The 12,352-nt window shown below is 39.3% G+C and overlaps 1 protein-coding gene across 1 annotated transcript in view; it reads right to left on the reverse strand.

The window, feature by feature from the left end:
* Window positions 1-9,221, reverse strand: part of LOC110052902 (uncharacterized) — a 24,209-nt gene extending 14,988 nt beyond the window's left edge. The window contains exons 1-4 of the mRNA XM_089284462.1: window positions 8,506-9,221; window positions 4,522-4,784; window positions 1,515-1,788; window positions 618-904 (exon numbers count right to left, since the gene is read on the reverse strand). Of these exons, the coding sequence (XP_089140588.1) occupies window positions 618-904; window positions 1,515-1,788; window positions 4,522-4,784; window positions 8,506-8,802 (1,121 nt within the window). The 5' untranslated portion in view covers window positions 8,803-9,221. The remainder of the gene's footprint in view (window positions 1-617; window positions 905-1,514; window positions 1,789-4,521; window positions 4,785-8,505) is intronic.
* Between the last annotated feature and the right edge of the window lie 3,131 nt (window positions 9,222-12,352).

The following is a 12,352-nucleotide window of genomic DNA, read 5'->3' on the forward strand; positions in this document are numbered from 1 at the left end:
AAAAAAACTTATTTGAGAATTTTTACAGACGAAACGGGACAGGCATTTTTTTCCACAAAAAGGGTTAAAAGAAAAGAGAAGAGTATACAGTTATCTCCTAAATGGACCTTTTTCGATAAAATCTATATGAATTCTTTTTGTCTTAGGCTGTGTGACATTTTAGGGTCGACAGGTGATTGAATTGGACTATTTTCGTCAACTTTATTGTAAAGAGAGACCGCTCCGTGTTGAGGATGCCTGAAAATAATCCGGCACAAACTATAAACAATAAACCATTTTACAGTTTTCTATTCAGTGACCTGGCCTTTGAATGGCAGCGAGGCTGGAGGTGACCTTGCTTTGATAAAGACCTCACTGTTTTTGTTGTGTAAATCAAGTTGTTCTTATGCTAATTAGTTGGTATTTACACGAAAAAAGCAGGGAGGTCTGTATCAAAGCAAGGTCACCTCCAGGCTCGCTTGCATTCATAGGCCAGGTAACTAAGCACACAACTGTAAAACGGCTTATTTATAATAATCAGTTGTCGTGAGGCAAGGGGATCTGCTTTCTTCCCCCATTAACGTGACGCGACATGTTTGGCTACAACCTAATAACTTGCCCAGATCTCAGAAACTTACTGCTTTGAGACGTCTGAAGCAGACGCCTGAATGACTGCTCTATACACCGAGCCAACCTGCACTTCGGAACATTCGCCATCTTGGGGAGTGTTTCCAGCAAATACGGGAGTATCATTACAAGAACCAGAATGAGCAGTGACTATGACAAGAAACTGTAGCCCCACAGCGCTGAATGGTTTGACGTTTCTAAAGTCTGTAGTTCCTGCCGGGAAATCTTCTAAAGTCATCGCTACAGCGTAAGTGCCAACTGTCGTTTTCCGACCTTTGTACTTTATTACACAGGATTTCTGCAATGTTATTTAGAAAGTTGTCTCCTCATACTGGTCTTCAGTTTTCATTAATGAAATTGTACTCGTATACTAATATAAATGCTGTAATCTGATTTTCTAAGCTATCGTAATCTATCGGCCATTCCAAATGAATTCACGGATTTCTAGTACATTTACAACACGTTAAGTGGTTAAAACAAGTTTATTTAAGGTGATTCCTTAGTATTGCATTGCGCATCCCTACTGCGCACCATTTTCGCGTCATTAGCGCGCGCACATGAGCGCGTGCGCGTACAAAACGTAAGAGATTTCCTCAAACTAAGTTCTATAGCGAAATAAATGCTCCTTTTCTCTTAAACGAGCACGGTGACCTCCACTTTTTTATTTCATAATTTCAATGAGGACAATATCCTCAATAACTGAGAGAAAAATTAGCGGAAATCTACGGCTACTTTTTTGGGAATGAAATAAATACTACAGAGAGAGAGACAACGGTCTCAACAGCGCATGTCCAAATCATGTTTACTATAAAGGATAAAAAAAAAATGCAGGGTATTTGAACACATTTTTTTCTGGGACGTAGATGAATAAACAATCAAAGAAAGTCAAACTCTGTAAACTCATTTACCTCATCAAGTACACCGTAAGGAAAACTGTCATTGTTAAATTGAGACTCTGAGAAAGTTGAATAACGACACTTAACGACATCACCATCCGGGTCTTCAACAGGGATTCTTAGAGACTGGGGACAACCCTCTCTAAATCGGACAATTGCAGCACTCCTTGATATTGGAGATGAGTTAATTCTTCCATTATCGGATCTTCTGGCAAGGTTGACGCTTGTAGACACCCTCCAATTACGACCACCACGAGACAATGAAATCCAGCAGCAGCCAGAAAAACTAATCACCGAAAACAAGATAAATATTTCAGATTAAAATTAGACAACAACAACAACTACAACAACAGCAACAAATTCAAAGAAAAGTTATATGTGCAACTTAACGGATGGCGTACTATTATCAACGAAAACATTTAAAATATTCAGAGGTTAAAATATAAAGCTTAGTCTTCTAAAGAGCTGCGAAGCAGGAGTTTTAAGCAAGCTTAAGACTCGTCTTGTGACAAGACCCGAAAGCAATGCAAGGATAAACTTGCTAGCTTGACCGACAAAAATACGAGAAAATGAAGGACAAGCTGTGCTGCGATCTTTAAAAGGGCCTTAAGAGGAGTAATAACCTTATTTAAACATTATCCGACACTTCAAGGAGCAAAGCTATAGGGAAAAAATACTAATAAAAAATAAAGAGCGGCGATGGTTACGTTTTCAACGGCATTGCTGTAACACTTCCCCGAGGTTTTGTGCAAAAAGATGAATTTCCCGCGTAAACTGGAAGTTGTCTACTGTGTACCTTAGTTATTTATTGCTGTATAACCAGCTTTTCCCTAGGCTTTTTTGAAGTTTAAAAGTTACCAAGTTATGGTTAGCAATAACCGCAGTAAGCCTCTCTCGTGAAAATTCAGCATAAATAACCGAAAAATTGTCACTTGCTTCAAAGAAAAATCTATCCATTTGTTTATTTTATTAAAGTGCTACTAACCCCAAAATTGTTTTTCGGTAATATAAGTCTCCTTCTTTTCCTGATCATCACTGCGAAAAATTATTGTGCAGCTATTTTTGTTAATGTCCTAAGAATTTTCAAAGTTTGTAAAATTGTCCTTTTCCATGTTCACGATCGAGGACTAGCTGAGAATGGGACGAATGGGACGAATGGGACGTCATTTCGGGAATAACAATGCTTTGCTTCTGAGAAGAACATTGTTTTGCGAAGATGCGATAGTGCGAGTTTAAATCTTTGCGGAATGCACGGAAGATTTGTTTTTGGAGACTGTAGTAATACAGGAAGCTTAGGATAGAGTATTCCTCTTCATTCAATACCTCTATCTCGATGACACTCGACCAAAAGCGAGAAAAAGACCGAAAGAAGTGGGCTGATCTGTGCGGAGAGTGATCTGTGATCTCTCCATCGATAGATTTCTTCGATGACAGGTTCAACGCTTTTGTAAAAATCTAGAGATTTTCAAGGCCTGTATATTCTTCTCTAGCTTCTGGTGGAAGGCTCAACATTTTCAAGGTACTGCATAAGACACGAATTTGGTATAAGCTGGGAGCAATCTGACCACTGCGAACTCCGCAAACGATTCCCCGAGTCCCAAACCAAAACAATGGAGTCTAAAGGTGAGAAAATCATACGGCAAATTAATTAAAACGCATCGCGTTTTTTTGTACTCGAAATAGAGACCTTTCTTAACGAATAGTGAACAAAACCTACGTCCTACAACGAGGCAATTAAGATTTTTGAGGCTTTGAAATGGTGAACTAGCCATGTATTTGTCTATTTTATATAAAACCATACGCTTGCCGGACTTCGTAATATAGCTCTGTTTCTCAAAGGTCATTCCGCATACACAATTGTTTTGTTCTTTGAGCTTCGTTTTTGAGGAACAAAATATATCTTAATTAAAAACTTAAAATGAATTAAACATTTATAAATTTATGAGGAAAGTAAAACAAATGGTTTAAATTCGACTCTGTAGCTTTCGGTGGAGATTGCCGTGTTGAAAGAAGAATGCGTTTGTCAGTCAGGCGAAACGTAAAATAATAGGTCGATAACTCCCAGGTTATTAGCGTACGTAAAATGGAATTTTCAAAATAACATTTAACTGATACTATTCTAAACCTTTTTTCAAGATCTTGTCGAACGATTTTCCATAATTTACTAATGCCACTGAATATGCAAATTTTTGCGTAGCTTGCTATGTGCGTACACAGTAATTAACTATGCATATAAATACCACGGTCGGTCGACAATAACGAAGTGAAAAGTTACCTCACATTTGGAAATTGTTTGCCGACATCTCTGCTTATCTCTTATGTTAAAAATTCTTTTCAATCATTGATCTGGAGAAGTAGGTAGGAGTGGACTTCGACTCTATCGCATTTTAAGCTTGTATTTCGGGGAAAATTAATGTTGAGGTTGAAAATGTTTCGACACTCAGAAATCCGCACTTTCCGAAAAGTCAAATTATATTACCAACTCTTCGTGTTCATTGACAACTCTTTAAGAGCTGTAAGTTAACTCTTCCGCCCTTATTTGTACCTTTATAACCCAAATGGACCAACAAATTATCGATCCTGCCCTAAATTACAACGCGGCGCTCTCGACTGGCGACCCGCACCTCGGAATGAAAAAAACATATATTTGCAGTCATCGCAGCCGTCCAAATCGTAGCTAGTCTCTGAATTGTAATGCTAAATGTTATAGTTCTTTTACTGAAAAATCGTGTCCGTTTTTGATAAAATATGAATCACAAATAACCCAAATATGTTTTGATAACGCTCGGTTCCGGCAGTGACGTCACTAGTAGCCCGACCCAGATCCCACTTTGCGCGGTCGCGAACATAGAAATTACAAATTCAAACGCCTGCAGTAACGCAGGAATTTTTACCAATCGTGATGATTTCTTCGCTGAAGTAATTGGTGAAACTAATGGATTTTATTAACAGAAAAAAAGTGAGGGTTAGTAACACTTTAAAAGGCTTCCGTAATTCGTCTCTATACAAAAGAACATACCTTACAGACCATTCCATACTGGTAGCAGGAAACGTATAAGTGAATGTATTTCCACCCATGGTCCAATCTTCGCTTGTACTATAGTCGGTACAAAAGAAGTCTGCGTTACCAACTGTTATCTCAGACGAATTGCATGGTGGATTGGAAGCGCTTATACACTGTGCCTTCCATGAACCCACCCTGATAAGTTTACCCTGGCTTATTGTATTCTGGTCACAGTTTTGGGATGATCTTCGAAAAGCCAGACGGAAGTTAAAACGTATCTGTGGAGAAAACAATAGACGATATAAGAGAAATACTTTTAACGCACAAAAATGTAAATCATTTCCTATCTGATCGACAACATTTCTAAATTAGTTCTGAAAATGATGCAGTGTACCATGACTACTGTACGTTTTCTTTATGTTCCTGTAACTAGTTGCTTTTTAAAATCATAGTTTCGGTGATAATTTAGAACAAATCTTATAACACGCCAAATTAAAGAGTGTCTACCAAACCACTTAGCAAGCTTAAGTTGGATGTATAAAATAGTTCTCAAAGGTTTCCTCAGTCTCAGATATGCTGCGCGTGATCACCTAGTGGAAGGTTGCCAATTTTCTGGCCCTCTCTCTGTCACGTAGCGTCGGGAGAGAGGTCCAGAGATAGTTGTCTGCCCATACTCCGGCTTACCCAATCACAGAGTAGGAGGTCGTTTTCACCCGACTGAAAAAAGTTTAGGTTAGCAATAGGTCCTTTACAGCTAGGCCACCACGTGATCTACTTTTCATAAAATTATGGGCTAAAATTATGCCAAAAAAGGACAAAGAATCTGTGTGTTGGCAATTTTGTTACTTTCGATGCGTTCTTTCCATTTCTGGCATTCTTTAAGTTTTAGCCTGTAATATGCTTTTTTTAAGCAAAAAAATTGCCACCTAGCCCCAGCTGCATAGTTACTTTAATTACTTCAAGTTCATAACTTAACGGATTGGAAAGTCTGTGGCATGTCTACGCTGTCATTAATTTCATTTGATCCAGTGTGATCAACAGGAGATGAAATAAATAAGAGACGGCAACATCACTGATGTTTGCGTTCTCCGCCACATGCGAGAGACCAAAGCTACAGGGATAGCAAGCGTTCTTGAGCTTTCCTGGGGGTAGGCAAATGCCCGGTCCCCGGCAATAATAGAATTTCAAATGCTCTACCCTCGGGATTTAGACGTGAGCAAATGCCCTGCTATGCCCGACCTATAACAGATACGAGATGGGGTTATTACCTTCTTAGGCAATTTGTCCATCAAAGTCAAGGGAACGTCTTTCTGCGTTGATATGCGGGCGTTTCCCGCACAATTGCGGCTTCGGCTGATATCACTTATCTCGACCTTGATTATTCCGGATATCACAAAAACCTCATCCAATAATCTTTTTTATTAGTTGTCGTCGTCATTGTATTGTGTTGTCCTGTTTTGTTTCAGCGAATACCCAGTAAAAGTGCGCATATACTTTGAAATATGAAATTCGACTACAGAATGAATTAATAAGGCATATAGTAAAACTTTTTATACATTTCTTCTCGCTTATTGTCGTCCTTGCAATTATTGTGAAGCTTTATTTTGAGAAACCAGTAATTTTGCACACCGACCAAAAGTGACAGATAATACAGCGCTTAAACTGCCTATACATGGAAATGCAAATCACTCAGATCTTATCTTGTCACTCAATCAGGTTTACTCGCCTATGGATTAATCGTGAATGACACCGTTGTCAAAAGTCACAGTTTCAATTACACGTCATTAGTAAAAGCCCTGGAGCTATAAGTCTAGCGGTCAAGCGTCTGAGAAGGCTTGTCAGTGTGAGTAGCGTCTTTTGTTTGTGATGAGGAAAAAAAATATTGTTATTAAAAAAAAAAAAAAGGAAAAAAACCTTCCTACGGTAAAATGAACTCACGCAAGCCATATCCCGGTAAGTGATTCAAGCCGTCCAGTTTATTTATTTATTTATTTTTTCTGCCACGAAGCTTCATGCACAAATCACACAAAGCATTTTATTGCCTAATGAGCTCCCCCTCCCTGCGGATTCAATGTTGACTCTCATAATTTTCTAAATACCGAGCGAGCCCTTTTAAAGAGGCAATAACCATGACGACTGAAATGAAAGAAGATAGCTTGGACTGAAGATCATGAATTAAACCAGAAACCCCATCGACACGGAATGCATTTCCGTATGTAACTATGAACCACCAGATCTTAATGCATGAGCCATTCGGGAGTTCTGAACTCTTTATAACTTCAGTAAAGTCATCAATAAATTTACCACTGCAGAGTTTGTAATGGGCTAGACTGATCGGCAACAAACTTTCACATACTTAGGCTTGTTGCAATATTTATCAGAATGAGTTGTATGGCATTTGCATATTGCAGACAACATTTAAACCTAAAAAGCGCTCGGGATAGCTTGAATATCATTCAGGTTAGCCAGAATAGCGCTCAGGTTAGGCTTTTTTTAATAGCTTTCGGTAATATAATGGAAATGGGAGTATGATATTAGTTAAATATGTCTGCAGTCTGCGGTCTTTTGTGTGCAGTCCTGCAAATGTCGAATACGGATTAGAATATAACTAACTGAATTTGTTTAATTAAAGTTTTACTATAACAAACATGATGTTGCTCTTTATTCACTCAAAGGAGGCACGATGGCCTCATATTTGTGCGCTCGAATACGGATCTAGCTGTCCCGGTTCGATCCCTGGCCGGGGACATTGTGTTGTGTTCTTGGACAAGATACCTAATTCTCACTGTGTCTTTGAAATGCGTACCGGTGAATTTATTACTATTATAACCCTGAGAGGCACTCGCATCTCATCCTGGCTATAGTAGAAATACTTCTAATCACTTCATGATACAAAACCCGGAAATAAGCGCCGGCTTGGTGGGCAACTTGGCTCACATGCAGACTTTAAATCGACTGTAGAAGTTTTAGATCTTTGATCTAAACCTCAGTTCCATGTTAAAATTCATGTTAACAGTGTTCAATGCGCTTTGCAACAGCAAGCTACTTCTCAGGCCTAGGCATGCCACTTAAACTAAAAGGAACAAACATGTTAACACTGAAAGTACTAATCAAACATCGACTATCGTCGAAATAATTGGAATATAAAATTAAAGCATGGAACATTCTTCGCTCCTTACTAGTGACAATTAGATTGGACTACAAGCACGAGATTGAGTACGAGCACGATTTTCGAATTTCAAACCAGTGACGTTTCCACAGCCCTCGCTGTTCATGGTGGTGTTAGGTAGAGAGGTACATTGTAGCTCATGGGATGAGATGGGTAATTGATCATGTGGAGTGTGAAAACTAGAATTGAAACGTCGTTCTCGTACTCGATTTCGTACTCGAACTCAAATCTAAAGTCCGTTACTGATTCAATGGTGTGCAGCCCGGGAGATTCTTGCAAATGTAGCACTTTAAAAAAAAAATTCTCTTCAAAAAATTCTAACTCCGCAAATGAGCACTTGGGAAATAAGGGAAAATGTCGTAGAGGATTTCGCAAGTGATTGAAATAAAAGATTCAAGCGTATAATTCATATTGTCTCTTCAAAGACAAGGTGGCAGCATGTAACAACGAGGCTGCTTGAACAATGATCTTCAGTCACAAAATATGAACAGTCAAAAGATGCTGAAAAATACAAAAGTGGTGCTGATGACAATTATTGATTTACGAATGATGAAAGTCAAAAGTACGATAAAAAAACAAAAAACAAAAATGAGCTCGCAAATGGTCTTGACAATGCTTGCGAAAGAACAGCGCTCAATTTCCTGTGGATACATGTTAAGATCCACTCGTACATGGACAGTTTGTGAAGGGCCTGTATGATAGCAGTTGAAAACTCAAATAAATACATCAAGTCATAATTGCGCAATAAACACTTGAACAAACTCAGCTTCCATGGTAGAAAACCCCTCCTACTACAACAATACTGAGCGTGCTGAATGATTTGCTCTTACCGTGTTACTGTTAGAGTCTGTAGGAGCCCACATGATACTGGCATGCCGAAAGTGAGATCCTTCCGCTGGCGGTAACCACTGGATAATCAGAAGAGTAAGAAGGTAAGCCGTTATCCTGCAATCCATCCTTTCGTCGAAGTGTAGTTGTTCTGGAGGGTTCCAGGAATGTATTACGATATGTCGCGCGTCGACGATTTTGTGACTGGCAGCGTGCCTTAGTTGGTAGTCAAAAGAAAGCAATTTCATCAGTCGTTGCTTCGCACTGATAGCATTTATCTTCACCGACCCGCGAAACATGGTGTCAGAATTGGTATTGACAGCGGATCCTCCAATAGCGTCGGGCACAGTTTCTAAAAATAGATGACATCACCAGAGACCCCCAAATGACTCGTACACGAATTATAGTCCGGTAGAAGTTTTTGTATGAGCGCGTTGTCTTCTGGACCACAAAATCAGGCAAAAAAGAAAAGATTGCTGCTCGAGATCTAGCGGGTTTTTTTTTGTCAACTTAAACAATGTTAGAAAGCAAATACTGCTGCTGTGGGAAATGAAAAACGGACTCAAGGAGTCCAGGAAAGAGCCTAAATATCACAAATTGCACGAAGATCTTACAAAGCCGTAGTGATAGTCTGACAGATTCCAAAACCTTCAGGAATTGGAAGACTTGGAAGTCAAGAACTTAAAGCGCGGTGGTTGCGTCTAGCCGATCAGAATACTTAACATAGAAACGCTTTACGAAGGAGCGTATCTGCTATTTATCAAGGTCTTGAACAAAAGACTTGTTGCCAGAAATATCCAAAGTTGATAACCCGAGCCGTCAACTCAAACGAATGCGACAGACCATGCAAGAGGATATCATTTTCATAATAAGGATCCCTGAGACAATTCCAAGCGCATGGTAGAATAAATGTAGTATGTAATTTAATAGAGCCATTTATCCGACCAGATAAACAAATCTGTGACTGTGACAAGATCGTACCTGCATATTTTTCATAGATATATTTGCCGTGATACGTGCACGTGTAATAGGCCTACTCTGGGACCTAAAGTCGCGTTAAGTTGCCTTAAGTCGCCTTAAGTCGCCTTAAGTCGCCTTAAGTCGCCTTAAGTCGCCTTAAGTCGCCCTAAGTCGCCTAAAGTCGCCTTAAGTTGCTATCGGTTACGCAATGTTAAAAAGGTTTCAACACAATCAAATTGCCCCTGTAGAACGGGTTATTAGACTTATAACTGTCATGTTAGGGTAAACTCCACTCTACTCTATGGAGGAGGAGGCACGATGGCCCAATGGTTGGTGCAATGGACCCCTATTGGGGATCATTGCATTGTGTTCGTACTCTCATAGTGCCTCTCCTCACCCAGATGTATAAATGGGTACTGGTTACGGAACAGGGGGCAGGGTACAGCAAAGGCAACCTCAATAGGTGTGTTTTTAATTTTGTTTTTTTAACACTCGTTCCCAATGCATTGGAGCCATCTAAACCTCCCCTTAAAGGGTCCTAGTCAGCCACACCTTTGTTTTTGTTTACATACAAGAGTTTGGCTTTTGTGTTTTATTCGGAGTATGTCAAAGCAAAGAAAATCACTGTGAAACTACTAAAGATAAAGGGACATACTTTCAGGAACACAACTTAATTGAGCAAGCCAAGCGAAGCCTTGACTTGTTGCTATGTGACGTCACACTGGCAGTGATGAGTCGGTCACCGACAGATATTCGAAAACAATATTTGGTGACAGGCTTGTTGCTGTATGATTTAAGAGTGAATGCCTATAAAAATGGACCTAAATCGCCTATCAATGGCACAAGTCGAAAAATTAATTTCGCTTGTATTTTGTCCATAGATAGGTCCTAGTAAGAATAGAAACGGACCATAGTTAGTTTCTGCTAATACAGCTTTCTTTGGTAGAAATACGCCAAAAACGATTTCGACCCGATTGGGCTCAAAATCTACTTCCGGTTTTGCTGAATTTTTCGAATATTTGATTGCTTCGCGCTCCGCAGAACAGCTACTTGAGAATCTTTCAATGGATTTTATATTCAGTTCAGGTCTTCGTGGTATGACTGAGCGAAAAATAAAATAAATCAAAGTTAGTTTTGAGCCCGAAAAGAGATCAAACTGACACGCAAAATTTTACAGTGTGTCGCAAGAGAATTATTGCATTAAAACATCGCCATATTTTTCTATGGGCTGTAACTTTAAATACCATAAAAACAATTTCTACGGGTTAAATATACACCCACCTGTTAGGATATCCAAAAATATATCTGGGCAAATGGTTTCAAGTCGCCCGCCTTGGCCTGTGTTTCTCATAGATTTTGCCCAAAATCCGCCGTTGGAATGTAAACAATTGCGTGACGCGGATAGCCACTCTCGAGTAAAATATTCGTTTCCAGCAATCCGATGAAAGAAATTTTTGAAAAGTTGTGTGGATAAAATAATGGAATTTTTTGTTTGTTTAAGTTAGTATAAATATATATGTTTTTTCACTTGCATTGCAACACCCACGACATCCCTGATAAAGAACGTTACTACAGTACTCCGGGAAATGATTTTAACACTTGTTTATTTTATTGATTTCACTGATAACTTACAATACAGTGGTAGTTTTAGAGATACACTTAACCAATCCTCTATGGTTTATGGCAATTGAATCATTGACTGACAAATAAAGTCAAGTGGAAATACCATAATTTCTATAAACTACTAACTGCGTGACGGCATCTCAGCTCTTCTAGCTGTGTAGAACATTTGTACCTACACAATATGCTCAAACTCAGCTAGAAAACCCGGAATTTCTTGAATTGAATTAGCCGAGGAAGAAATTGCGTTTAAGTTTCAATCAAACTGGGGGAAAAATACATCTTTTCTACTTTGGTTGTTTGATCAATTAACTGAAATTTGCAGATCATAACACTGGTAGACAAATAAACATTACAGTGGTCGATCTAGGACTAGGTTTACACTAAAGGAGTTTTTTTGGATTCGTAAAAGTTCCCGGATTCATCAATTTTAGAGTATTCGGATTAGTAGGGGTTTACAGTTAAAGGATATTCGGATTCTCAACCGTTTGCACACGACGATAACTCCGGGAACATTCATGATGGAATGGTTAACAAGCAGTTTGCTGCCTAGACAACGAGAAACAAAATGCTTCCGAAAATAACGCTAAGGGTAGGTTGAGACAGTCTGAAGTTTTCTTTCAACTCGCTGACCACGGTACTGTTGTCCATCATGTCAGGTCCCTCCAGGTATTTATTCTGGTCTTTACTTAATATCTAGAACCGTCGAGGTTTTCGATCATGCCATCGTCGTCATCTGCGCAGGAAAGTATAAATTGGGTTTCTGAGGAGTATGGCATTACCCATTATAAAAGTGATTACCTACACCTGAAAGAGCACGAGGTAATCACCCAGTGACCGCCATCAAATGGCCATCAATGTGCCTACGACTCGACTACGACTAGATCATGTAACCCGCCATTTTCGTTCCACCGCAAACTCAAAAGATCACAGGCGAAAAAATATCCGGATTCGAGATAAAATCGTTTACACGACAAAACTCTCCGGATTCAAAAGTTTTCGGATTCAAAGTTTCCACTTAAAATTCCGGATTCAAAATCTCCGGAGACACGACCAAACCGGGGAGTTTTTATTTCGGATTCGTCCACTTTTGTGTAAACGGCAAAATCAATCCGGCACTAAAACGTTCCGGATTCATCACGAGTCCGGAACAATTTCCTCTAGTGTAAACCTACAATCCTGGCCATAAGTTGTTGGGACACCTCCCCCTTTTTGCGCGCTAAAACCCACGATTTCAACTACGTCCTTAACGTTTTAGAACAAAAGATG

This window comes from Orbicella faveolata, unplaced genomic scaffold, assembly GCF_042242905.1.
Source record: "Orbicella faveolata isolate gen_17 unplaced genomic scaffold, um_ofav_v1 contig_13, whole genome shotgun sequence".
NCBI classification, from domain to species: Eukaryota; Metazoa; Cnidaria; class Anthozoa; order Scleractinia; family Merulinidae; genus Orbicella; species Orbicella faveolata.